This window comes from Erithacus rubecula (assembly GCF_903797595.1).
Source record: "Erithacus rubecula genome assembly, chromosome: 26".
Lineage (NCBI taxonomy): Eukaryota > Metazoa > Chordata > Aves > Passeriformes > Muscicapidae > Erithacus > Erithacus rubecula.
In genome coordinates this window covers 3,269,647-3,297,452 of record NC_136678.1, presented here as the reverse complement: position 1 = coordinate 3,297,452, position 27,806 = coordinate 3,269,647, and the positions used below count along the sequence as shown (strand labels likewise).

General features: G+C 47.4%; 1 protein-coding gene across 2 annotated transcripts; it reads right to left on the bottom strand.

Moving 5' to 3' along the window:
• Positions 1-60: 60 nt before the first annotated feature.
• Positions 61-27,806, bottom strand: ILRUN (inflammation and lipid regulator with UBA-like and NBR1-like domains). 2 transcript variants are annotated; one of them, XM_079327042.1, is made up of 5 exons: positions 27,568-27,806; positions 16,114-16,268; positions 12,703-12,900; positions 10,792-11,120; positions 61-3,403 (listed from the first exon to the last, which is right to left on the bottom strand). In XM_079327042.1, the coding sequence occupies exons 1-5, from the start codon at positions 27,723-27,725 to the stop codon at positions 3,368-3,370; spliced, it is 876 nt and encodes a 291-aa protein (XP_079183168.1). In that variant the 5' UTR covers positions 27,726-27,806; the 3' UTR covers positions 61-3,367. The 2 variants fall into 2 exon arrangements, with proteins under 2 accessions (XP_079183168.1, XP_079183167.1); XM_079327041.1 differs by lacking the exon at positions 27,568-27,806 and adding an exon at positions 18,700-18,731.

Here is a 27,806-nt window from a genome sequence, read left to right as displayed (position 1 = left end):
TACAGAGTTTTTTTTTTTTTTTTTTTTTTTTCTGTGTTAATTTAATCATACAAATATTCATTTATACATTAAGGAAAAAGCTTCCTTTATTTTCACCCCCAATGTGCTATCATAAGACTTCTCCCAGACTCAGAGAGGCAACACACCATCCCGTGCTACACATGCACTGCCCCGGCGAGCACAGACAGGCTGGGAACCACCCACGCACTCACACACGGAAAAAATGAAACACAACAGAAACCCAGACGTGGGACAGCGTGCATTTCCCACCCACACCACTCCACTGCACGGCTCTGCCCCAGCTCCCAAGCCTTGGCAGGGTTCAATCCAGCACTCCTGAGGTGTGGGCAGATTCCCACTCTCCTTTGGGGCCAGTCCCAGGGACATCCTGCTCCAGTTTGCCAAGGCTGGGAGGTGACACTGCTTGAACTGTGTTAGTGACAGGGTCCAAGTGGCTCTTGCCTGCCACTGGGACCCACTTAGAGGCCCTCAGAGATGTCCTACATTACCCTTTTCCTTATGGGAGCTGATACCAACTGCAGTGTCATGAGGTCACCCGGGCAGAACTTTGTCAAACTCATCTCAATCTCTCCATTAAAAGCAGGACACCTGAAGCAGGAGCAATCTGAGGGCCAGTTGCACCACAAAGCTCCAAGAAGTCAGGAGATAAAACCACTTTTGGCCTCAGTGAAACAGTTTATACTCAAGGAAAAACACAGAGATAGAGCAACCCGTTTTAAACATCCTTCCAGTGCCACAGCAGGGGCCACAACCCTGACCCCAAAGAGCCCTGTGGATCCTCAGCTGCCTGGGCAGAGCAGGATGTGAGCAGCAAGAGCTGCAGATGTCAGAGCCCTGCCTTTCCTCACACCCTGCAAAGTGTGACCCTTGTCATCAGGACACCACAGACTGCAAACGTGTGTGTGCCTTCGGAGTGGGAAAGCACATGGCTACCTGGGGCACATGCAAGTTTGGATTTTTCAAGACAAGGGAAATAAATTCAGCCTTAGGAGGAGCACAGGAACACGAGTGTGGCAGCCAGGGGAGGAGCACATGTGCCTGGGAGCAGCAAGCCAGCGTGGGGGTATCTGAGTGCAAGGGTCTCCCAGGTGCCTCTTCTGACACCAGGCAAAGGTCACAGCACCAGCTCTAACTCTCAGACTCAAACCTTGATTTCCCCTCCCTTCCACTATGCAGCTGACACAAGGAGCTAATAAAGATAATCACCTTGCCACTTGGACCAAGAGCTGTCTCAGGGGTTCAGTGCCCTCAGAAGGGGAGCAGCAGTGCTGCAGGTGTGATGTTCATTTCCTCACAGGGGCTCGTGAGCCACCTGTGAGGAAAGGAGGGAGTGAGCAGATTCCACCTGCCCACACCACATTGGGAGGCTGCAGATCACCCCCTAAATCAATGCTCAGAACTAATCCAAGGCAAAATGTTGTTACAGCACAAGAACCCAACCTTCCAAGAAGAAGCACTTTCAGCAGGTTCATTTCAATCCCAACACTCCTCCAGATCCAGGGCACAGCCAGGTGCCCACCAGATTGCAAGTGCAAGTCTCAGGCAGTTCAAATCCTGTGGTGCCACTTCTATGCAGGCAGTTTCTCATCTGTACTTGTCTGTCCCAGCTAACAGATTTCTGAAGGGATATTTCACCTTAATCTGATCTGTAACAACTGAACCTCTGAAATATGAACAAAATCCATTATCCAATCCTTCCTCTGTTGGACACAAGAACTCCCACTGGCCCCACAAGGTCCATCCATATGCACCAGGCACCAGTCCTTGGTAGCTGCAAGGAAAGATTCCCCCACTTAAAACCAGCCACAAAAACAAAAGCAGCCAAGAGCAGCGAGGGCAAAGCCATGCAGTGTGCAGCTCTGACACAGGGAAAAGCCTTCACTGGGAAGATCTGGAAGAAGGTAAAGGGAGCTTTGCATATTCCTGTATCTTTGGCAGATGGCTGTTCCAGCCTGGTTCATTTGGGCAGGATGCTGCTGCTGGGCTCACTCCCCACTGTTTGTGGGGACAGCACTTCAGAATAAATTCAGCACAGTGCTTGAGACCAAGCTGCATCCCCTCACACTGCACTTCCCAGTCCAGAACAGGAGGAAAACAGGCTGAAGGAACAGCAGAGCCACCCAAATCTTTTGCAATCCCTCCCTAACATGAGCCCTGAGAGCCCATTCAGAGCCTCAGAGCAGCCCTGAGCCCAGAGGACAAAGGCAGAAGAAGAGGAGGTGACAGTGGGACTCAGCTGGTGGTGCCAACTCCTGCTCTGTGCTCCAGAACATGGATCACCCTGTAAGCTACACCTCAGCACAGGAGAAACAAATGCAAACTTATGCTCTGAAAGAGAGAGGGGGCACTCCAAATGAAAAGGGCAGGATGTCTGTCAAGCTTTGCAACTACCAGCAGGTGAATTACAGCTACAGAGATTCCCCTTGGCACACAGCTCCAGGCACAGCTACTGCACACGAGAGTGAACAAAAAGGGATTTTAAACTGCTAACCACACAGGACAGCTCAGGAACTTGAATAAATCAGCTTCTTATTAACATGGGTGTGGATTTGTGTACTTCATGTACAAGGGGGAAGGGAGATGAGCCCTCCATGTTATCCCAGAAGTCCCAGAGTCTCCCTCTCCAGCTCTGATACCTGTCCATAGCGTGGTTCCCAATGACACGCAGGACAACTTAACAGCAACACCCAAACCAAAAGGAAAAGAAGAAATAAAAGATTAAAAAGTTGGTAATTAAAACCAGCAGATGCTGTTAAAAATGCAGTGCTGGGTGCAGACCCAACCTGGCATTAAAAAAAGCCTGACAGAAGCAGTCCCTGCACAAACCCCAGCAGGTGCTGAGCCAGTCCCGCTCGGCAGCAAACCAGGACATTCTGGGAAAATGCACGCTGTCCCTTAGGAAAAAACAAAAAAAAACAAAAAAAAAGAACAAGAAACAAACAGAAATTAAACATTTGCTCAAACTACAACCGCTCTGTAGGCAAAATATTCTTTTTTAAAGATGGCTTTTAAATTTTCATTTTTAAACTTCTTTTTAAGCTACCTAATTACGTGTGAAGATGATTTCTAAAAACCCATAGTGTTGGTGTCTCTTCTTCCTCATAGCATTTACACCACTCTGAAATCCAGCAGTCACACATGCATACTCAGGTTTTGGATTTTCCTCTGGAAACAGCTAGTCTTAAGTTACTGGGTTTTTGTTTTTTTCTTCTTTTCCAGAACACGGAGGCAGAGAAGGGGGGTCCAGGCTGTGTCTGTCTGCCACATGAATCCCCCTCCCTTCCCCCCAAAGTCAACTTTTTCTTAAATTCTCCTCTTGTCGATACCCGTTTTGTGTTTTTGTGTTTTAAGACTGTCCGAAGTGATAAGGACCGTGGAAACCCTGAAAGAAAGTTGGAGACATAATCAATTTTCAACAAGCAAGGAACAAAATGCTCAGTGCTCAGCTCCAAAGAATGCCCAGCCCAGCCCAGGGCTTCCCACCAACCCCACTGTGGATCCAAGGACATTCCTAAACCACGTTCCAGGGTTGGTTTCCCCAGAGAGGGCACTTACCTCTGTCAGATGTTTTTTAGGCCAAGACCACAAAGTAACTTGTGTTTTCTATACCTGAATTTCCTATAGATGCTACAACACCTGCAGTCACCACAGTATTTCCCAGAGACATGGTAACTGGGTAAGAGGCTATGCCAGAAAAACCCCCAAGAAAAAAAATCTGTGTTCCCACAAGTGCCACGTTTACCTTCTCATGGTGACAATACAAATTTGCCTCCAGTGCAATCAACCAGAGCTTTTACCAAAACCCCCAAAATGCTTTCTACAGAATCCATTTCCCTCCTTTACATCCTGAAGTGAGTCATCTAAATGTCAGATCTAGTCACAGGTCTCAAATTCACAGGAACTCCTTTTGTAACTTCTATTGTCCAGATCAGTTATCTGGGGTTTCATCAGGAAGCAGAAAGACCAACAAGGAGCAAGGGATGCCCCAGCTCAGATGAAGTTTATCAGTGATGAAGATACAACCTTCACACAAACCCAGAGACACAATGAGGTCAGGAGGGAGATGAGGGAGAAAAACTTCTGGTATCTCATGGTAGAGTTGGAAGATCATTATGCAAATGCAGTCCAGTTCCTCCCAGCACATTTTGGGTAAGGGAGTGAGAGCCCAAATCATTCCTGTTCTGGCTGAACAGGAAGCTCTGACCTCAGTTTTCACCACTCTGCCTTTAATGGCAAATTTCCTGCAAAATACCATTTCATGTGTGTTCTACAATTTCAAAAATCCCTTCACTGCAGGAGCCAGGGCTGTGGAGCCACGAGTAGGAACATGGATTGTGGAAGGAATCAATGTCACTGGCAAACCCCAGGCTGGAGAGCTCTGCTGCAGATCTGACTAGGAAGGAAGTGCCATGAACAGTCTATAATCTTGCTACAGCTGGAGAGAAAAAGTTCATTCTTGGGTATATAATCAGGTGGTAAATACAAGTAAATGGCAAAATGAAGCAGCTCTCAGCAGCTCTCAGAATCCAACCAAGAAGAGGATCAGCAGACAATTAACCAGGACATCTCCTGAACTGTGTGGGAAGTATGAAAGACTGGGAGCGTGGAAATTGCTGTTTGCAGACAGAAATACATGCAAGTGATGGAAAAACAAACAGGCTTCTACCCCAGGAATATGCTGCAGTGCCAGTTTGTAAAGCTTTTCAAAAGAAAACAGCCAGCAGATTCCAGCATAACAGTTCACCTGAGGAAGGAGATGCTCCCATCAAAATCCAGAGACTGAGAAATCCAACATTTCCAAAAATACACTCTATGAAACAGGGGGAAGGGGAGAAGCAGGGGAAAAACATGAAGATGGTGTGAGCAGGTGCACAGAAAAAGAACAGAGAGGAAAAGCAATGTATAAACAGGATCCCAAGCAGTCTCACCTCACAGGGATTAAGTTATTGAATTTAGCACACTGCAGAAGGAAAACAGGATTTGCTGCTGATTACCTGTACAGACACATTTGCCAGAATTTTCTTCATCTTTGAGCTCCCTGCACACAAGGCTTTGTTTGCCTGGTGAGCTCAGGAGGGGTTTAACCATCCCCTGCTCCTCTGCTGGGAGCACCCTCTGAGTCCCTTACCCTGTGTCACCTCACAGAGGATACCAGAGGCAAAACCACCTTGCTTGCTTTAATTTGGGGTTTCCACAAGCATCCCCCTGTGGTGTAAGGAACAGCCAGTCACCCTGAGTCTGACATCAGAGCAGCTCATTTGTATTTTGGATGCAGAGACCCTGTGAAGTCACCGTGAGCTGGTTTGCAGGGAAACCCTCTAGACCTCCACATATTGGTTTCTAATTTAAAGCTTCACAATTATGCAAACTGTGTCAGTTAAACCCAGAATTTAGCTGAGCACAAGAGATTCCTCAGCATGTACAGCTCTGCACCACCTGCCACCCTGCACTGAACACCTGACACCCTGGAATGAGCTCCCTGGCAATGCCAGACAGTCCCACAATCCATGACCATGGTCAGCTCCTCCTGACACAGGAAATTTCACCATGGAAAAGCACCACATTTTTCCTTTTGGAATTGCAACTCCTCACTGCATTTCACCTACCCCAGATTCATTACTAGACATGAGAACTTGGCAAAATGGATCCCACTTGTATCTTTAAGCTGAGTGAGAGCTGCTTTAGTGCAGATCCTGTGACTCCACCTCCCCTGTCCCATGAGTCACCAAGCACACTGTAAGAGCTTGATACCAGAAAACCTCAGTTACTGCTGCAATGCAAATACCAAACCCCTGTATGATGTTTTCAAGCCTAATTATCCCCTCTATTCAACATTTTACATCATAAACATGCAAAAATAATTCTGCAGACAATTGCAGTTTTTCCAAGTTGTTTCAATGGAAGGATTATTCCCACTATTTTTGGTGCATTCCCGTCTATCCTCCAAGTGGAATCACTCTCTGTATGAAAAGCTCAGCTGCAGCTTTGCAAATTCACTTTCAGTTCTTCCAGAAGGTTCCCCAGAAGTAACTGCTCACTTGTTGGTGGGAGCACTGGCTCTTCACACAGACCAGTGTGTGGCAACACAGGACTGTGATTTTCCAAGCCAAGACTCTGCATGATAACTACTGGTATAAATTATCATTTGACTCGTGCCTCTAGAAGGGAAGTGAGATGTTTTGTGAAGTGAAAACCCTTTGTGAATACTGAGCTCTGTCAACTGAGGTACCTGTGCTGGGAACAAAGTGAGGATTAAGTGAATCTTTCATAAACCATCACACACAGGCTTTCAGACAGCTTTTTATTTCACCTCTGTGACTGAGTCACCACCAATGCAGGTACACTTGCAGGGACAGGAGGTGGATGCACAGCTGCACAGCAATACAGGAGTCTCCCAGTGGACACTGACAGTGGCCCCAGCCCATGCTGCTGGTCCCCATCCCCTCAGGCTGCTCCTACCCCACGCTGCTCCAACCTGGCTTACGTAAACTGAGCACAAACAGAGAACAAAGCATCCAGCACTTGTGTTTTATTCCATGCATGCTGTGCAAACATGGTGTGGCTGGGAGACCACCAGGAAGTTCAGGACCTTCTGGGAGTAGGCACTGGCAGGGCTGGTTCAGGTGCCTGTGGGTGAGGAGGGGGCAGGGCTCAGGTACCTGAGTTCCCATGCACAACTCCCTGATGTGCTGCAGGGCCAGGATCAGCAACAGGCAACTCTGCTGGGTTGCAATGGAGCAAAGCTGGGCTAAAATCAACTTATCTGGCACTTCCCAGAGTCTGGAAGGATATGGATTTCATGGATGAGCTGACATGCAGCACCCAAATCACCAATCTCTCACTAGAGAGGCAAAGCAGCTCATGCCAGCCCAGCCCAGGCTGCAGTGCCATGGGAGCTCCAAGTCCAACATTCTCCCACTGTGTCTAAATGGATGTAACCTCATGGTGACCAGCACAGTGTGAAGCCCAGACACCAGGATGGAAGGAGCTTCTTTCCTCCTCCACAGATGCAAACATTTTTGGGGCATCATCCTCATGCATAAAGACAGTTTGATGCCCTGTTTCCAGTAAAAGTATTTTTGTCTAAAGCTTATAGGGGTACTCCAAAAAATCTGTAAATTGGAGGCCCTGCTTTGGGAGAAGCATGGCTCTAGAAGCAGCAACAACATTTAAGCTCAGAGAGGGGAAGCCAGTTAAAGGCTCCAAGGACACAGGAATTATTTCCCCTTATGAAAGCTGCCATGCAGCTCCACACAGAACAGAGGGAGATGGGCAGCATAACCAGAGCAGGAATAAAGGAGTTCAGATTTTAAAGCTGTGAACTCCAAATATGTTTCTATTTCACTGGGCTTTGAAGAGCAGCACAAGCAATGAGCAGGACAGCCAGGAACCATTTGCTTTGGTGGGGATGATGCCCAGTGTCCTGTCTGGGCAAACCTTTGCAGAATCACCACCTCCAGGTGCAGTTTTCTGCATGACATAGAGAGAAGTGATTCCTCAATTCATCTGGGCAGCAGGTTCAGATACAGATCTATGGATTTTATACAGAGATGTTAAGTACAATCTAAGTGTCAGGATATGGCTATTCATTTCTGATCTTCCCAGACATGGAAACCTATACATTTCTTTCCTCAGTGAAGCAATTAAACTCTAACTCCCAGGCACTGTAAGACTGGATCTTGGGGTTTTAATGGAAAAGCCAGTCACAGGAGAGCAGCAGTGACTGTGCAGGGTTGCTATGAGACAGGAGTAAACAGGAGGAAGCTGTGTCAACCTCAGATCTCTGGAGAATCCAGAGAAAGTGACTGCCAGAGAATAAAGGATCCGTGCATGGGGATTCAGGGCATCCTACCCTGCACTTAGGCACATCTTTACATCTAAGAACATGCAAAAACTCCACTGGGAACAGATTTAACAACAACATGCTTCAAGCAAAGCCCTGACAGGCCCTGGCCTGCAGCCTCCCTGCAGTGTGGGGAAGGTGGGCAGGGGCCCCAGGGAGGTGGGTGCCATAGCAGGAGTAAAGGGCACACAGCTTCTTCCAACCATGCCACAGGTTTCATCTACCCACTCACAGGGAATTCATTCTGTGTCTGGTTTGTTTGTTTTTCCCTAGGACCCCCAAACACTCTGCTGCTGTATAAAAGCATTTTGAATGTTTCCAGGTGTGAAATACTGCTGTACTTGTCTAACCCAGCAGCAGATGGCATGGCAGCATCACCACAACCCTGACTCCAGGGGGGAGTTCCAGAGGACAAGTCACACCTGCTCAGTGCACCAGAGGGAGAACTAATTCCAACAAGGTCTGGCAGCTTTGAGGATGTTTTACACCTGCAGATGCCAGAAACTGCTCGTTTTATCTCAAAGATTTCATGGTCTCATGCACTGCCTGACTGGGTGTCCCCAGTGTCTGTCAGCAGAGGAAGCCTCCACAGTCATCTGAGAAATATTTAAGGGTTTATTTTGCATCTAAATACAGGATACAGGCTCTTGTCAACACTTTAACTAAACCTGAACCATCTCCTTCACTCACCAAATGGACTGTAAAACACAACTGGGAATTTCCTCCCTCTCCCAAGTACAAGAAAGGAGACCAAAATATCAGAGGTCCTGCCCAAGATAAATAAAATCCAGGAATCTTGGGAGTCTGTGCCACTGCCTAACCAACCCCTAGTGCTCTTCTGTCTGTTCTAGAACCTGAAATAAAGCTTTTCACATCAATATTCAATCACAGGGCAGCAACTCCCAATTCAGTAGTTTTCCTTCTCCTCTGCAGCAGCAGAGTACAGGTCAGATCCCCTGGGGATGTGGAAAAGATGGGCCAGGTACAGCTTTTCCCAGGTACTGCAGCTCCATCTGTTCTCAGGAAATTCAACACTCCTGCCATCACCTCTGATAACCCCTTTTCTGCTCCAGCAGCATCCCCAGCTGGGGACACCATGCACACAAAGGGAAAAAGCCAAACAAAACTATCTTTTTTTCCCAGAGATCTGGCCAGGGAATGGGAGGAATGTTCACCTGGTCATTTCAAACCAGACCAGGTGTCTGGGATGTCCAATTCCCTCAAACTTCTTTATTACAGAACCACTATTGGAGCAATATGAATACTGATCCTGTGGCAGAAAACTTCCTGCCCTGGGCAAGATGGGTAAGGCTGGAACAGGACTCAGATCTTCAGACCTACCAGAACATCCTCAAAAGGATAAAATAATTTGTCTTAGTATGTCACAAACAAAAAGAACTGTAATAGAGAGAAAAACCACCCAAAAATCAAGTAGCTTTTCCATATCCCCCACCCCAAACCAAAAAAAGGACCATAAAGTTGCCCCTTCTGAAGCCAACAAACAAAATGTCTGCTTTAATCTCAGACAATCCACCTCACATCCACCCAAGAATATTCTGTAAATACAAAAAGAAACAAAAAACCCCAAAACAAAACAACCAGGAAAAAGGGGAGGGAAGATCACCTGCCCTACGTTTGGGGTTAGAATAAAACTGCTGCAGTTTCCTCAGAGCTCTGGGTTACCAGCTAAACCAGCTTGCTTGAACCTAGTGACACCTCTCAGGTGATGCTTGACTCTCCTGTTGGTTTTTCTCCCACAGCACAGCTGCTCCTTGCCATGGGCTCTCTGGTTCCTCACAGCCATGGTGTTTGAAGCCAGCCCCAGCCCACACCCCACCACAGCAGTGATTTTCAGCACTGACATTCAGTGGTGTTTCACTGACAGGTCATCACTGCCCAAACCATCCACTCCAGTGCTATGAGCAGAGCCTGGCAGCAGGAGCCAGCCCAGAGATGCTGGTGGGGAGCACTAAGGGGGGGCAGTCAGGCTCACCCCATCAGTGCTGGCCATAAAAAATGCACAGCCCTGGGGCAAAGGTCACTAAAATAAGATCCACTGGCACAGGACAGGCAGGTCATCCAGGGAGGAACTAAAGTGCTGTAGGTGAACTAACAGTAGGGCTTTATTAAGTCATTCAGCAACCAAGTGTTATTGTCCTACACAGCCTGCTCAAAGTACAGTAAAGCATTTTTAAAGGATTTAAAAAATCAAACTAGTTTGACATACGACAGTACACACCTACACATACTGCTGCATTAACAGGTGGATTCTGAATTGTAAATAATCCTGCAATTCATTTTTCACACACAAGCAAATAAAAACAGTCAAAATATCACTCAGACTCATATAGCATCCACCAAGCAAGCTTTTGAGAGAGATTTAAAGTAAAGATAATTTAAAAGTCACCTACAATTATGAACAAGACAAGGACACAGACAGGAACAGCCCTTTGATCGACTGTTCCTGCAGGCAGCTTCTGGGATCAAATGGTGAGCTCTGTAGTCTCCCCACACCAGCTAAAAAGAAGTTATCTGGCTAATCTGAAGTTTGAGGGTGTGGTTATTTGTTCTCTGTTCAAAATTATGTCAAACTCAGGACACATCTAGAGAGATATTTTGACTTATTTGCACACGCAACCGGAGCAGGCTCCAGCCACTTGCAGTTACAGCACCCAAACAAGGTTATATAAATTTTAAGAAGGACTTGAAGCAAAAACAAAAAGGTGGATCTGGTAGAGTCTATCAGAGGCAAAAAATATTTTAATATAACATGAGGAGTTGGCAGAGTCAGACAGTCAAATTCAGAACCTTCCTTAGCAGGTCTGGCAGAAGCAGAAGGAAAGGGCTTTGCAGTTTGGAAGGAAGAGCAATTACACACCTGCCAGGCTCCTCCCCTACCCGTTCTCCTGCTCGCCCAGGGCACCTACCTTACTGTACGTCACTACCGACAAGTTGTTCGAGTGACTGCTGGGGGAGAGATTTACAGAGTTTTGTGACAGTCCATTCTGATCTTGTTCGATTTGGTCAGGAGCAGGCCCCCATGTGTTTTTGCTGATTGTGCCTAGCTCGGAACCCCCAGGGTCTTTTAGGTTGTTTTCATCTGGTTGCCTGTTCTTCTGTGGAGAGGCGAATGGGTTAAAGTTTCCTTCTACCTTGCGATGTGGCTGCGTGTTGAACTCTGTTTCAAAGGATGACAGCTGCTGTGTGACACCCAGAAGTCCTCCAACTTCCACGCTGAGGATCACCCAGATGACATCTGTGGAAAGATACATGTTTGGGTTGTCACTAGATGTGAGTTTATGAAGAAGGGTCAGAAGAAGCAAATGGATTTAATCCTTTACACTATCAAGAAAAAGAGTTATTGCACATTTTTACAAAGCTTAAGCAGTACTAGTTCTAGTGCCTCTAGTTTAACAGGGCTGGGATCAACAGTTTGAATTTTAGGAGCCAATTGAGGACAGTGGGATTTTACCTTAGGGGCACACGACTTGCTTAGGGAACTCCACACCCTACCAGGGCCAGGACCCCAGTACACACGACTAACCCTTCTCACTGAAAACTGTACACACACCCCTATTGACCCCTGCACTCACACCACTGAGCCTTGTACACACACCCCACTGACCCCTGCACTCACACACCACTGATCCTTGTACACACACCCCACTGACCCCTGCACTCACACACCACAGATCCTTGTACACACACCCCACTGACCACACTGAACCATGGCTGATCACACACATACACCTCACTGACCACACTGTACACACCCCCCACAGGGATCCCCCATTCGCGGACCCCAAAGGCGGCTCTGGAGCGGCCCCGCAGCGCCCCCTGCCGCTCTCTCACGGCCTTGCGGCTCCGGTGCCGCCCCAGGCAGGCACGGCCGGGCCCCCGCCCCAAAACGGGAGGAACGTCCGGGCCCGGGAATGCCGGGCCAGACCTGGGGGCAGCTGCCAGCAAAGCCACCAGCTCGGTCTCCCGGACTCAGAGCTTGGCGCCCAAAGGGGCTCAATCTTCAGGTCGTGTTCTGGCAAAAGTGACAACTTCTGGCAATGCAGGGACATGTCCCATTGTCAGGGGCTGGGAACCCTCTGGAAACCCTGTGAGCACAAGGGACCAGTAACACAAGCTGGACAGGCTGTCCCACCTGCATGGGGATATCCCTGCCCATCCCTCAGGGACACACAGTGTCCCCTCCAGACACTGAGGAGCTGTGTGGCAGTGCCAGTGCTACCAGCAGCCCCCTCCTTCTGGGCACTGGTATTTTTGACTCCATATACCAACACCTCTCAAACCCTGAAACGTGGGATATTCCCAGCTGCCAACAGAGACACAAAGATGTTCTCAGTGTAAACTACAGCTGGCAGAAAAGGGAGGGAAGGCTGCACTGAAGGCAGATGTTTGAGGCCCAGGCTGAAGCACCAGGCAAAATAGCCAAATGTGTTCTTTAACCTGAGAAACAGCTCACAGGGAATGCACTAAATCACTGCATTAAACCCTGGGCATTAACTTCTCACATGAGGTTTTCACTACTATTTTATGCTCATGTGCAGTTCATAGTGTTAAGCAATGGAAAACTGGGAAACAATCTTGATGAGGACAGACTGGGAAAGAGTCACTGCAAGAGCTGTGCACATCCCTTTGTTTCCCAGAGTTTTATGTAATCTGTAATTTGTTCCAGTGCTTAGAAAACACTGACCAAGACAACAAAGCAGCTCGCTTGATATTTGCCTGCACTCCATGTTCTATATTTAGGCCTGGGGCTGGCAGAGCTGTGCCCTCCTGCTCTGTTTGGGCTGTGGTGTCCCTGCTGGGCAGGGAGGGCTGCTCACCTCCGTAGTAGAGTCCTGTGGCAGTGCACATCCGCCACTGGCCCTGATACATTCCGGCGGTGCTGGGGCTGCACATCTGCACGCTGACATCAGCCATCTCCTGCGGCTCCAGGGACCTCACCATCACCATGTTCACGTGGCCAAACTGGTCTCCACCCACGTACTTCAGGCAAACCCCTGGGGGCCACGCCTCTGTCCCTGGGATTAGACAGGAGAGGGAATTACTGACAGTGCACCAGGAAAAGCTTTGCCTGTTTGTGTAAGACTGGATGAAACGTGCTTGTTAAAACAGTTGGGTAATTGTTGGATGGTCAAAGGAAACCAAGATACACAGGACACAGCAGTGGGTGCTGAGGAAGCCTGGTTTTCAGAGCAGGCTTAACTGGTGCATTTAGGGACCAGGAGAACAATTCTTATTTGAATAATCTCTATGTCTTTGTTACACCAAAAAAAACCCCTCAAAGTCACAGTGTTACAGCTAAAAAATAAAAAAAAGGAAGAAAAAAAAAAGAACTTAACCTACACAGACCTCCCCTTCCCCAAGGCCAGGGGCAGAGACAAGGGCAGGGTCGTGTTGTGTGCCCCCATTTCTTCCCTCCATGAAGCTCCTGAATCATGCCACATCAAATACCTGTTATTTATACAAAGTGTTGGCAGCATGTCCTTTCAGGGATTCATTTCTTTCTAAGCCTGTTAGGAGTCTCAAGGGGAACTCATAGTTTAAGGTGTAACTGTAAGTGGAAGCACTATTTCCTAAATGGATTTATTTCTCTCCTTGCACCAACCCTTTTCTCAGGCTTGTGCAAAGGTGGGAAGGGTTATGAATACACAATTTATCTGTGGAGATCCATGTTTAGACTGCAGCCACTGGGACTGACAGCGTGACCTGGCAATCAAAGAGACAGAAAACAGCTCCTGCATGCAGGCACTGCTGCCAAAGATAACAAGTGCTGGGGCAGACAGAAAGAAAAAGCGCTTCTGAGACTCATGAAAAATCAGTTCAGCACAATTTTCTTTTGCTTCTTCCCCAGTCACATCACATGACTAAGGCAAGGACTGAGAACACCTCCTGCTCAGCTGAGGCTGACAGAAATGGCTACAGAGAGCTGAACCACCACGAAGCTGGAACTGCTCCGTCTGGTCCAGGCGAGCGTGCTGGAGGCTGCTCTGACCTCACGTTACCTCAAGGAGCATCCTTTGCAACAGCTTGCCTGCTAATTTAATCCCTGTGGATACTCCAGTGAAGACACAGCAAGGGCTGGTTTCCTTGTCAAGTCCTTATTTGTGGAATTCACAGCCTTGCAGGGAGAGCAGGATGTGCAGGATGCAGTGGATGGATGTTCAGTGTGGGGGATGCAGCAGTACAGCTGGGAAGGTGCTGAGAGAGCAGGGCTCTGAAAGAGGAGCTGGGTGTCTGGCTGACCTCAGCCTGGGGCGTGGGGCACTTGAGCATGAAGCCTCATCTGCAGAGGTTGGCAGCCCAGCAACATGGTTTAGTTTAAATTATTTATGTGATTTTTATCGGGTTTAATGGCTTTAGGCTTGCAAGGTGCCTAGAACACTGCAACTGATAAGCCTCATAAAATGAAATTATGATTATGTCATTCTATTTCAGTACACTCATCTCTCAGGAGATGATAAATTGCAGAGAGTGTCCTGCAGAGCCAGCAGCAGCTGAGGGCAGAGTGGGGAGAGGAAGCCAGGCTGTTAAATCCTGCTGCCCTTTCAGCAAAGGTTCTACTACACAAACTGCTCTTTTGGCAGACAAGGCAGCACCATTCTGCAGGTACCAGAGCAGGGCATTGTTTTTTACTGACACATATGAAAACCTGACTGAACTGAGCTCACAGCTCACATGCCTCAAACTGACAATCTCTGAGCTCTGCCTGTCACACTCATCAGACCTGAAACGCTCCAGTGACACACGCCTCAGGTATTTTGTGTTCCAGAACTGAAGTCATGTAATCAAGGACTCCTGTAGAGCTGTTAAAAACCTTGGCACTGCTTCAGTTATCTGCCTAACAAGTAGATATTATCTGGAAACACTGCAGCCCTTTGATACTATACCTTAATTAAACCAAAGAATGGTTTTCAAATGCTGCAGTCCTCCTCACACTGCACAGTCATAAGCAGCATGTGAAGCTGCACTTCACTAACCCTCAGCAGCAGGGCTGTACCAAGCCCTGGCCTCCAGCACCACTGTGAGGGCATGGCTGGATGACCTGACAAGCCAGGTTCAAACCACACAAAAGCTGAAATCAAGATGAGCTTCTGTCCTTCATTTTATAGAAGGCCCAGGATTTCAAAAGGTGAAACAGTCCAAGAACAATAAAACATCCCCTGAACTGGGATGCTAAATAAAGGCTGAATTTGCATACAGGAAATGGCACATCAGAGGAACAAGGAAGGGAGGAGTTGGAAGGACCCAAGATAGAGGTGTAGTCATAACACACACAAATTGAGATACTAAGAGCAGAGTAACAAGATCTATCACACTTACTACATTTGGAAGAGCTGTATTTGGGATAGTTATAAAAAAATGCCAGGCAACTTTCCACAGTACTGGAGTTCAAGCAAGTTCCACATGTAACCCTTCCATTGTACATTCAAACAAAAGGAGGCAGAAAAAGTACACTGAAATATTAAATCCTTCCTCTAGAACACACTCTCTATAAATTAGTGCTCTTAAACATCCCCCCCTTAATGAAATACTCTAAGATTTTCAGTGTGGTTTTAGTGAGGATATTCAGTCCAAGTACTGCAGCTATGCACAAGCAGAAATACTGAGAAAGCTGAACCTGACTTGTGATGATTCCCAGCATCACACCTTGGTATGGGATTGTTCTCCCTCAAACAAGTACAAGCAGGTTAATTAAATTCAGACACATTGTTCTAAATGTTCATGCAACATCCTGTCACTGCACTGCTTGAGGACAAGGGACTCCTTCACATCCATGGATCTCATTTTCCTCTCTGACTGCATCCCACCAGATCAAGCATTGGGAATGCATTTTGCCCAGCTCCACTTCCTGGATCCCAGTCACTGCTTTGACTTATTTCAAACTGGAATGTGGTCTCTCCAGCCCTGCATCCTCTCAGAATGTAAAAAGGCAATTCTGCCTGAAGTGGACCTGCCACATGACCCTTGTGTCACTGTCTTGTTTATCTACAAGTTTCCTAGAGTTTGTTTGTGTGCTGGCATGAGGAACAAGACTGGTGACCTAATCAAGCTGCAAATCCCCCCACAGAATGTTTGTACCAACCCAAGAAAGGGAACTTGCATGGGCTGGCAGCACCTCAGGGTGGCTCCAGCCCAGGTGAATGCTCATGAGCTTCCTGCCCCAAGCCAGCATCCCTCCCCTTGGATCCCAGCACTGCTGTGTGGGGTTTGCTGCAGCCCAAAGGCCTCACCTGTATTCTGTATCCTCCATGTTTTTGTAAACTGGGTATCAGGAGGGATGGACTCTCCTTCACCTATGGTGACATCTTCCACAAACGACATGGAGGGGACATTGATATTTGGACTCTCAAAATCATAGTAGGCTCCAATGGCAGCTTGTAGATTCCTGGAAAGGAAAAAAGCACATTACAACCTGAAGTACAGTTGGGTCAGGCCCTTTGCAAAGGTCATATGTCATGCTAAACACTTCAGCAAAAATACCCAGACTATAATAACTCTGTTCATCATGTGTTTTTCAAAAGCTTTTATCTTTATTGCATGTGGATTTTCCAAGATAATAGAGCTCAAAATACAGCACTTTTTCTTGCCAGGGACACTGGTTTATATCCCTCTTCTACTCTGCTTCTATTTTCCCTGGAAATCTTGGAATTTACAAGTCTTGGAGGCATCTACTCCAGCAGTTCTTTATGAAACTTGCTGAACAGTTCTGGAGACACCAAGAGAAGAGCCACAGGACACAAACATTGGGCAGCTTCTTCACACCAGCTTTGTTACCTCAGCTAATTTCAATAGGACCAACCAAACCTCTCCATCTTATTTTGGCATTTAAGGTCCAAAAGGAGCACAAGGAGACCAAAACATGGAGAACACTCTTCTGATAACTCTCAGGGCTAAAGGGCACCAGTAGCTACACAAAATAACTCCAGCCTTGCTGGTTTTGAAACATACCATCAGGTACAAATTGTTTATTCATCAATAAAGTGCCTATTCAGCTCTGGGTAGTCACAACTCACAGGAACTTACAAACCACCTAAGTCAAAAGTTTTCACTGAATAAAGATAAATGACAGTGCAAGTCTGTGATCTATTAATGACATTCAGAAAGCCACAATGTTATTGATTCCTGAGCCACGGTGTAGCTACAACTCATGATAATTAATGTGAGAAGAGGAACAGTCAGGCAGGAAGAGGATTCATGAGCCTTAGCTCAGTTCCACGATATACTATTAAGTCATTACGTAAGTGTTTGGCAAGTCATGTAATTCCTCTGTTTATACATGTCTGAGAGGTTATGGCCCTGATTTACATGTTGTGAGTGGGTGCTGTGAGAATGGAGATGAGTAAAATCTCCCCAAACATAATGGGCATAACAACTGCTTTTTTTTATTCACGATTGCAGAAATCTGTGTTACTTTTTTGAGCAGGATAGGAAAAAAAAATACCAAAAAACCAAGACTTCAGGAACTGGGAACCACCACCTAAAACCAAAGCCCTGCAGTGGGGGCAGTGATATTGAGGGGCTGGGGAGTGGTGGGGTGTCATGTGTCCGAGTCAGAGAGCCAAGGTGAAAGCAAGAGAAACATTTGCAGCGTGACCCTGAGCAAGAGCAAACACAGGGCTTTGTGGGGCTGCTTGCCAGCTGGAAAGCAGCTTGAAACAGTGAGTAAAGAAACTGCCTCCTGTTCAATTCCTACAGTGTTCATGGCAAAAAAACCATTCAAATCAGACATTCTGGATAAAATCTGAACTGCATGGGAGCAGTGTCACTTTCTCCTCACAGAAAACTCAGGGGACTCAAAGTGAAGCAGCAAAATGGGGGCACTGGGAGAGGACCCAAAGAGCCCCATCGTTTTTACAATCAATCCATCCATCACAGCACCAGCAGGCAGCAGATAATCGCTGTGTGAGTCACAGGAGTTCCTGATATTCTGCTAAAGAGGCACGGGAGGAATGTCCTGCACAACATGGCCACGGGGATCGATGAGCAATTCAGAGCCCAGCCCCACAGACAGACCTTTGCCATCCCTGCCGAGCGGACTTTGCTCCAACACAGGAGCCACCGGGTCCCGTGCTGCGGCCAGCACGCTGAATTCCAGAGCAGAAACCATTATTCAGCCTGAGGCGTTTTCTACTTAGGAGTGTCAGGGCTCTATTTAATCCCGCCAGCTCAGTCAAATGCTGCAGGAAGGGGCCATGTCACATTAGCCAGTAAACAGAGACAAATGCTCAGTTTTACGTCACCAACCGCCTGTTGCTTATACACTGCACAAGATTTACATAACTCACACCAGGGCTGTGCCAAGAGACTCCTGCTCGCTCACCCAGCTAACACCATGAGCTGCAGCTCAGTTTGCACTAGGATTTCTTCCTGTACTACAGCAATCCAAGGCAAAAGGTATTGTAGGAGATACAAAAGACAGCCATGCAGGTCTTTCTTTTCCTAATCCACTACTACATAACTACATTTTCAGATGGACCACAACATGAGTGATGGTTCTGCAATCAGTGGTACTGACGTTTTATTGACACTGAGAGGAAAAAAAAAAAGAAAAGCTCAGAGGGGCAGATTTCTCCTGCAACTCTCAGTGAGGCAGCCTGTGTTTGTTTGCTGGGCTGCAAACGGGCCTCAGAAGGTAGTGGGCTATTTGTGCACACAGGCCTGGGGCCAGCACTCCCATCCCGGGGTCATATTTCAGTGAGCTTTGCCATTGGGAAACAACAACACTCCTCTGCAGCATCGAGTTAAAAACTAACTAAAGAACAAGGCATGCTGGAAACAGATTTGCCCCATTTGGGATCAAATATTCCCAAACCCACCTCTCCACTCTCACCATACGATTTGTGTAATGGGGGATGTTTGGGGTGAGCCCTTCTATGTGTTTCAATGCCCCTTGAACTTTCCAGTAGAGAACTAAAAAGAAACTTCCAGAAACTGAAGAGAAATTCACAGTGGCAAAAGCCAAAGTCAGGATGACAAAGCAAATCTGCCTTGAGTTCATGTTCTTTGACACAGACAACCCCAGGAGATAGGGACTCTGTGCCAGAGGCACCCCCATCTCACACCTCACTCCTGTCTCAGCACAACCACAGCCTCTGTCCCACTCCTCCCTTGCTCCAAAACCCCCAAGAACAGCTGGACTGCAACATTCCAAGGAAAATGACACTTGCAGAGGTGAATTCTGCAGTCTGGTGATGTGCAGGCAGCTGAGCACAAGCAGCACCCCCTGCACTGGCCCTTCTGCCACAGGCACAGCATCAGTGCAGCTCAAATCTGACCCTAATGACAGAGATGCATAAGGGCAAACACACTCAAGACCCTGAAATTAATCTATTTTTAAATACATATGTGGGGTTTTTTTCAGGTCTTTACCCTTGTGCCCAGCTGTAACTGCATAGCCCCAGCTGCAGACACTGCAGGGACAGACACAAAGGTCAATCCTCAGAGGGTTCTGAGGCTCTAAAGGCTTCTGCTCACACATCCCTGTCTGATTTCACTCCTCACTGTGACTTACACCACACTACTTACCACCCTCTGCTCTCTGCCATAGGAGATAAATTACTATTATAAACCAAACAACTCTGCAAATCCAGCCAGTGTAATTGACATGATTGAGCTCTCCTAATTACAGGGGTGGCCACACAGCTCTGTCTTCACAGGGCCCTCCAGGCCTCATGCCCTCCTTACATCCCCAAAATTAAGCAATTTTTCCATTTTTAGAGCAGTCCTGGACCGCAGCAGTGTGAAGCCCTGCCACACTTACAGAGCAGGTCTGACAGGATCCAACAGGGAAAAGCCTACAGTCACAAGTCACCCCAGTGATGGGGTGAGCCCAGGACTCAGCACCAGGCTCAATTTCAGCTCTAAGAGCAAGACTCCAGAAAGAGAGAGGGGAGAAGGAAGCAAATACAATCCACTCTAACTCTGGGTATCCCACCCCTTCCTCTCCAAGGGCATCCCATAACTCTTGGGTGTCAGGTGCTTTTCCCACACAACACCAAAGTGTTCCTTTTCACATCAATCCTGCTCTGCTGCTTCATTTCAAGCCTCAAGAGCTAAATTACAATAATCAAGTTAAAACCTTCTCTGATAATAGTTCTGGTGACATCCCTTATAAACTCTTGAGTGACAGCAAAGAGGTGGCTCATCCTGAGCCCTTCTTCCCCTTCCCTGTTTTCTTTCCAGACACCCTTTTGTTATGTTAAACCAATATACTTAGCCATTAATTAATTAAAGTAATTCACTGTTCATAATTAAAAGAAACTCTTCCAAATCAGTCACAAACTCGAGGCCTCCTTGCACAACTTCCCTGTCCTGCAAACAACCATAAACACACAGCTAAATGGAAATTGTGTTTTAGTTAATTGTATCAGACTTTTTTAGGAGACTGAAGACACTGAAACACTGAGGCTCAAGCAAAGCAGGGCATGGGCCCAAGACTCTCCTGCTCCCCAGTACATGGAGAATTCTTTCAGCATAGAAACGTGCAGTGGAAGAAAAGCAGTGCAAGCAGGTGCTTTGAACATACAAGAAAAGAGACATTAGAATTTAAAATATAAATGTTATAGGAATCTGCAAGTTTTTATATATTGTCAAATTACTTGATGAGAGAGCCAAAGAAAAAAAATTTAATTTTTTTTAAAAGAACAAATTTTTTTTTTTGGGTGGTGGGGGGGTGGGGGTGGAAATTAAAATCAAATCACAGCTTAGGCTCAAAATCCAGCCAGCAAATTTTCCTCTCTCTGGCTCCTACCCACAGCACAGCACCCAGTGTGGCCTGCTCCTGGGGAACACTGCAGGGCTCTGCTTCTCCTGAGCTGTGGGAGAACACAACACACACAATGCTCCCTGCAATGGCACCTTCCATTTGGAATTTCAGATGGGATGCAGCCCTCAGCTCATGCAGTGACAGCCAGCAATATCTCTTAGGTAACAAATGGACTTGGTGATTGGAAGGAAGGTTCCAAAGTCTGTCCCTGTGGAGGGAGGGAGGAGCCAGGCAGGTGCCCTCAGCACTCACAGGGTGCAGTGTTTTGTCACGAGCCAAGCAACTCGGGTGACATTTCCTGGAAATATGCAATGTAGACTGGCCAGTGCTAATCAGCACAATGAAATCTCCAGCACAGAACACATGATGGATGCAGGACACCTCAGACTCCCTCTGTAACTCAAGTCTCCACCTTCACACACCTCCCCTCGCTCTCCAAATGCAGCCTGTAACCAGGCACCACAGCACCCCATAAGGTGTCCATTGTTAAAAGACAAAAAGAAATAGTGCAGCAGATGGACAGTTTCTCACTCCCAAATAATGGAGCTTCTCCACATGATACAGGGGGGGAAAGACTAAAAAAACATATGGGAGACATTCAAGTGAGGCAACCCCTTTTTTGTGTCTTAGTTTCCACAATCTTAGTTGGATGTTCTTCATCTCAGCTCTTGGGGACCTGAATTGCTGATACTCCAAGCTGGGACATCTCCAACAGCTTCTGTTGCTCCTGGAGCAGGAGATGCTTCACTCCAAGCCTTGGAGAAGGCCAAAGGGGTGGGGGAAGAGACATGAACATCATGCTGCAGGGAAGCACTTCTGCCTGGAGCCTTCAATTCAAACCTTCAATAGGAATGACACATGGCAATTAAGTGTGCAAAGTCTCGAGATGTTTTGAAGGGCTGGAATTTTAATCAGTGAATATCTTCCAGCAGACAGAACTTTAGAAAGCAAAATTTGTGTGTCAGTTTTCTTCGTTCTTGACTCCTCTTACACTAAAGTTACACTAAATTTTATGTATGAAGTTGGGAAACTACCTTAGAAGATGTCTGATGATGGAAAAGGATCACCCAGGGAAGCTGAAAGCTTTAAGCTGAATTTAGACAGCTAAAGAGGGGGGCAGATCTGGCTAATTTAAAGCTTATGTATTTTTTTTCACATGAAGGAACAGAAAAACATTTCATTGTCTCAGTTGAAAGCAGCAGTTCCACATACAAGTGGGGTGTTCTAGGAAGAATACAGAAACCTGTGGTGACAGATGCAATGCTGTGTCTGCAGGGGCAGGAGAGAAACTGAGAGCCCACAGGTGAGGCACAGTGTCTTCAGAGCACCAAACCATCAAAGGAACTCACTTTCCCTGAGCAGCTTTAATGTGCACACAAACACCAACAGCAGCTGCTGAAACCTTCCTGAGATACCTGCACAGGGCTGAGCACATCACCTGAGCACAATAAAACACCTGAGCACAACCCCTTGCCCAACAGCAGCCACAATAATGGTGCTACAAGCCCAGAACCATCCCCAGCAGCTGAGCCCTCCCAAAGCAGCTGGTCCCAGCAGCTTTAAGTGGGGGGTAAAATATCCAGAGAATGTCCCAGCAGGAGCTGCCACTGAAAACAGGCAACAGCTCTTCCCAGTGGAAAGTCATTGAGAGCTGCCAGTACACAGGGGATTCTGTAAATGCCAATTCCTGGCTACAAACTATGTTACCAATCTATAATTGTCTGCAGGAAAGTAAAGGGGGATTAAGCTACAGAAACTCTGAGAACAAGTTGGGGCATGTAAGGCAGAGTCCAGCTGGACCAAAATTATATTGTATCCAAGTCCCAATTCTGCTACAGTTACCTGCTTATGCTTTCATGCCACAGGCACCAAATTTTTCAAGGCTTTGTACCTTGGAGCACAATTATAGTATGTTCCACAGTTATAAATACAATTTCTTTAGAGTCTAGATTTCATTCAAAATAATCAGGTCAAACACTTGAGTCGTTTTGGAGAAGAGGTGTGGTTTGAGTTTTGCTTCTTTTTTTACACTGTATATAAAAGCTTCTAAGAAAATATTTTAAAATTGTTTAATTCTGTAATGTTGCTATTTTTAGTAGCATTAGGAGACAGCTGTGGACACAGAGAGGCAGCAGTCTGGGATAGCTCACAGGCACTAAGAGACATCCACTGTGTTTCAAGTGAGCCACAAGAGACCAAGCAGTCTCAAACCTCTTTTCCCTCCCCAGCCCAAGGGTGTAAATGACCCTGCACCTCCTGCAATCTGCAGAGCTCCCCAGACTGTCCTGACATCCTGGGACAGCACATCAGCAGCCCCAGTTCTGCTGCTGGGGGCCACTTCTGCCTGTGAGGACAGCGTGTCACCAACTGGGCTAGGGCAAGATGGACATCAAGTCCAAAGCCTCAGCTTCCTTCTTCCCTACTGAATCTTATCCACACCCCATCAATGTTTTGAGGCAACCCTTCTCACCAGCTTTGGCCCAGCTGGTCCCCATAAACAAATATTAACCTGACCAGAGTCACACCAAGACATGGAGTGCTTGACAAATGTGTACTGAGTCACAAACACGGGACTCTGGTCTCTGTCACCTGATAGGGAAGCAAAGCAACAGGAACTCCCACCCACTGCTGCCACTGCCCCATGGATGCTGGCTGAGCCATGAAAACCCACAGGCACCTCCAGGGAAGGATGATTTATTTGCAGCATTAGTTCTCAGTTTCCTGCCTCCTCCATGACACGAGGATTCCTCACCAAAGGGAAGGGAGGTCAAAACTGAGCTCAAGGTCAATACAGAACAGTGGGGAAATTTTCCTCACATTTGTCAGAATGTGGATTCAGTTTGAAGAGCAGCCAAAACATCTGTTCTCAGATGTTCTCATCTGTTCTCCTGCATGCTGCAGGTGTCTGCAAACACCTGAGGTTAAAAATGAGGAGCAATGCTGGTGAAAGCCACTGTGGGAAACACATCCTGTGTGAGTGAATCCCCTTCACCAGGTCTGTTAAATTCTGAGTGTCCTGACTTCTTACACAAATACATCTCTGAGTAGCACCTACACTATGTAAAAGTCATGGGAAAAGCAATTAAACACCTATTAGCAACACCATGACTTTAAACCCCCAATTAAGTACACCCACTTCTGGGAAATACAGGTGTTTTCACTGGATATAAAGAATTTGAACAGCCCACCCACAGGGATGGAAATGTGAATCTATAAGACAACTGTAGCACAGAACTGCCCCACACCTAACATGAGAGAGAACAAGGTTTTACTGCAGATTTCTGCAGTATTTTCAGAGATAAACTTATATTCATGCAAAACATCACCTTGGGAGTACTAGTTAAACCATGACACAGCTACAAATTCTCCTAAATAGATGAAAAAAACCACGAGGATCTCCAGAAGAGATCTGACAACCTTACAAATAATGACCTTTTACACCTAAAGCTGGATCCAAAAAGCTTTCTTACAATAATGCTTTTTTTCCCCCACACACAATGGAAACCATCATTACCTGACACATTTCAACTAAATATCACACCTACTGCTCTAATAAAAATTCAGCTTTCTAAACATGAGCTAAAAAGAGAACGTAAAGAAATATTACATGGAAATTATTGAAATATACATTAGTTCTTCCTAACTGGGAATCTCTAAGCCAGCTACACTAAAGTATGGATTTTTAAATCCACCACCATTAGTTACTTCAAACTAATTCACTTTCTCACAGAATTAAAGCAGCTCCAAGCCTCTCACCCACAAAGCTGTCACACACTCCAATTAAAAGAACATCATTCCTTTTTCTTGTCCCAATACAATTTCCACACTAGCTCTAGAGGAATCCAATGACTTTTATGGAGTTCCAGGAGCTCCCTGTGAAGGCAAGCCAAGGCCAAAGGGGTTCAGACTCACTTCTGACCATCTCACAGATCACTGTGGAGATGCAGGCACAACAATCTCCCCCACCAGCAGTGGGGCCCAACATCTGGAGGGGAGGGAGCAGAGCCAAGGGAACAATGCAATGGCAGCAAAATGCCCTCCCCACCTCACTGCTCAGGGTTTCCTGCTAAGGAAGAAACGTTTCAGCACCAAAACAGTTGATTTTTGGTTCTGCTTTTTGAACAAAGAAGTTCACTTTTGGTTTTAGGCCGAAAGCGAAAGCTCAGCCTCTGAATGGAAAATAAATAACAAAATGCTAAAGCAGGATGGTGTGTGCTGCTGCTGGGGAATGTACAGCAGGACCTCAGGAATCAGATTTGTGCAGCAGGAAGGCAAGAAGTCAGCACAGAAAACAGACAGAACTCTAGGAAAGTGTTTAATAAATACCAAGGAAAGACAAAGGGTTTAACCTGTATTTCCTGCAGATCAAGGAACAGTCTCTGAAACTTTGGATGCATAAGTTCAACCCAAAGCATTTTGTGCAGCATTTAATAAAGCCAGCTGGCAGTTCCTTAGCACTGCCCAAGCCTGACAGAGGTCTGAGGGGGCACAGGGCATTCCTGGGAACTGGAGAAGTGGACACAGACTTTTAGAGGTTACTTGCAGGTATTCCTCTCCAGTCAGCCACTAATTTTTCCCTCTATATTGGCCAAACAAGCTATTTTAAAATAATTCCTTTATTCCAGCAGAATAAAGTGCTAATTCACTGTAAATCCTCTGACCACAATTACTAATGATGCTGTTGGAAATGGTCTTTCAAAGCACATTAAGCTCTGAGTATTCCCTACAGTAGATGAAAGACACAAAGTGAGGAAGGAACTGCGGGTCTGTGGATGACAGTTACTGCCAAAGAGCAGCTTTCACACCTGGGAACAAGTTCTAGTGAAACTATTTATGATTTTGTTAATTAACTCAGGCATGGGACATTGCTACAGAGAACCTGGAACACCCAGTGTGTGCACTGCTGTCACCCCACCATTTCCAGCAGGTGAACATCAATCCTGATGCAGAAGGGATCACACCTGAAAGAACCTGCCATGCCTTTAACACTTGGAAAAGTGATAGTTTCATCAAGACTAATTATTTGCAACAGAAGGTTCTGACCCTAATGCCAGGCTCCACAAGGCAAAGCTGGCAGGGCACCTGAATCACCTGGGCAGTGTGGATTGCACAGGGCCCCTCAATGACACGGGAAAGGCGCTTCCAGAACAGCAACACGTGTCCTGATTGTCCCTGCTGAGGGACAGCAGGGTCAGGGCAGGGTCAGCCCAGCAGGGCCAACGACCCTGTGGCCGTGCAGGAAGGGGTGGGAGCTGGGCAGTGGGACAGGCACAGGACACAGCAGCACGAGGAATGACACTGAGCTGGGGGAGAGGGGCAGCCTGTGCCAGGCTGAGAACGGGCACTCACACGGGCTCTGAGCCCTCCCAGCCCCTGTTTGTCTGTCTGTCTGTCTGTCTGCACACACATCTCAGCACCCCAACAGGCACGTGCCCATGCAGCCATAAGAATTATCAATGAATACTTCAGGAAAAATGTGAAAAGCAATGTTTTCATGAACCAAACTATTGAAGTTGGGAAATTAAGGCTATTTTAACCACTTCAGAACTTCTTCAATTGAAACATTTGAAAAAGTCCTCGGTTCTGAGGCTGGATTTGGAATGCTGTTATTTCAAACAAGAATTCAATATTTCTGAATGAAAAAAGAGCTGCTTCAGCACAAACCAGGAGCAATCTGGCTACACAGAGCATTTTCAGGAGTAACTTTTAGGCTCAGCTCTGTTCCCTGCTCTCCCCAGGAACCTCAGAGAACCCCCAGGATTACAGTGCAGTGCCAGTTTTAGTCATATCACAAACAAGGATGAGGTGGGAAAGCATCTTCTGCTGGGAACCAACCATTTCTTCCAAGTAAACTCCTGAACTCCTCAAGACCTTCTTTCACATTGTATCAGCTAACAAAACACAAGAAATTACTTGTTATTCTCCTACTCCTTCTACAGATACCTATTTATCACTAGAATTTGATACAGAGCTGTAGGAGGAAGGAAAAGCAAAACCTAAAAGCTGACTAAGTTGTCTTATCACTGTTTATAAGCTCAACAATTCCATGTAAGTTTTCTCCCAACTGTTGATATCTTGACCTCCCCTTGGATTTCAGTTTTCAAAGCTGAGGTTTCTGGGTTTGATGTTCTACCTCTAAACAGAGCTTAGTTAAGTGACCTCTGAAACAGAGCACTCGTTTGCTCTGCTGCAGCCCCCACCCTGCAGAGCTTTTAAGTCAACACACTTTGGCTCTGGGCTGAGAGGTGCAAGGACTCAAAACGAGCCAAACCCCCCGACTCACAGAGCAGCTGCTCCACAACACCCTCGTACTGAATATCTCCCCTGTTTTCCTCGAGCTACAGCTTCCCTGATAACTTTACTTTTTCCTTGGGCAGTGACACCGAGCCTTTATCAAGACAAACACACACCCGAGAGTCAAGAGATTTAGAGAGATCCTGAGTCCACAGGCAGACGCTGAGTTTTTCCCAAACACCCCGGTAACTCTCACACGTGCACCGCGGCCGCTTCCAGGCTCCTACAGCGCCTTTCTGCTACAATTTCCCTTCCTCTGAAGCTGCCTCAAAGTCGGGGGGCCACGGCCCGTCCCGAACGCAGCCGCTGCCCGCGGCTCACACGGCCCGTGTTCTGTTCGCCACTCCAACAGCTCCGCGGCCCTGGGAGCGGCGAACCGGCCAACCCTGACCCCGGGCTGGGGCCCAGAGCCGGCCCCGTCCGCCCCGGCCCCGTCCCGCTCGCACAGCGCCGTGGGAGCCGCCTCGGGCCCGGCCAGGGGGCAGAGGGCCCGGCACAAACACCGCCCGTTCCCCCCGCGGCCCTGAGGCGACCGAGCCGGGGGAGGGAGCTCGGCCCGCGGCCCCTCAGCCCCGCGAGCCCCCTCAGGCCGTCCCGCCCGCCCCCCCCGGCCCCGGGCCCGCACCAGTTGGTCATGTCGAGGAAGAAGGCGCAGCCGGCGGGGCTGAGCTGGAAGCCGAGCAGGCGCTGGAACTCGCCGATCAGCACGTCCTTGTCGGTGGTGCCGAGGCAGCTGAACTTCTGCATGAGCTCCGCGTCCAGGTCCACGTCCATGCCCTCCATGGCCGGGGGTCCCGGGGGCTCCGCGGCCGGGCCGGGGCCGCCTCAGCGCCGCGCGCGCGCGGAGGGGGGGGGGCGCGCGGG

Excerpts from the sequence above, each read along its gene's own strand:
- ILRUN (XM_079327042.1), bottom strand. The coding sequence starts at position 27,725 with ATGGAGGGCATGGACGTGGACCTGGACGCGGAGCTCATGCAGAAGTTC. Across the intron at positions 16,269-27,567 it reads TTCCTCGACATGACCAACTG|GAATCTACAAGCTGCCATTG; the intron begins GTGCGGGCCCGG and ends TTTCCTTTCCAG. Across the intron at positions 12,901-16,113 it reads ATGGAGGATACAGAATACAG|GGACAGAGGCGTGGCCCCCA; the intron begins GTGAGGCCTTTG and ends GTCTAATCCCAG.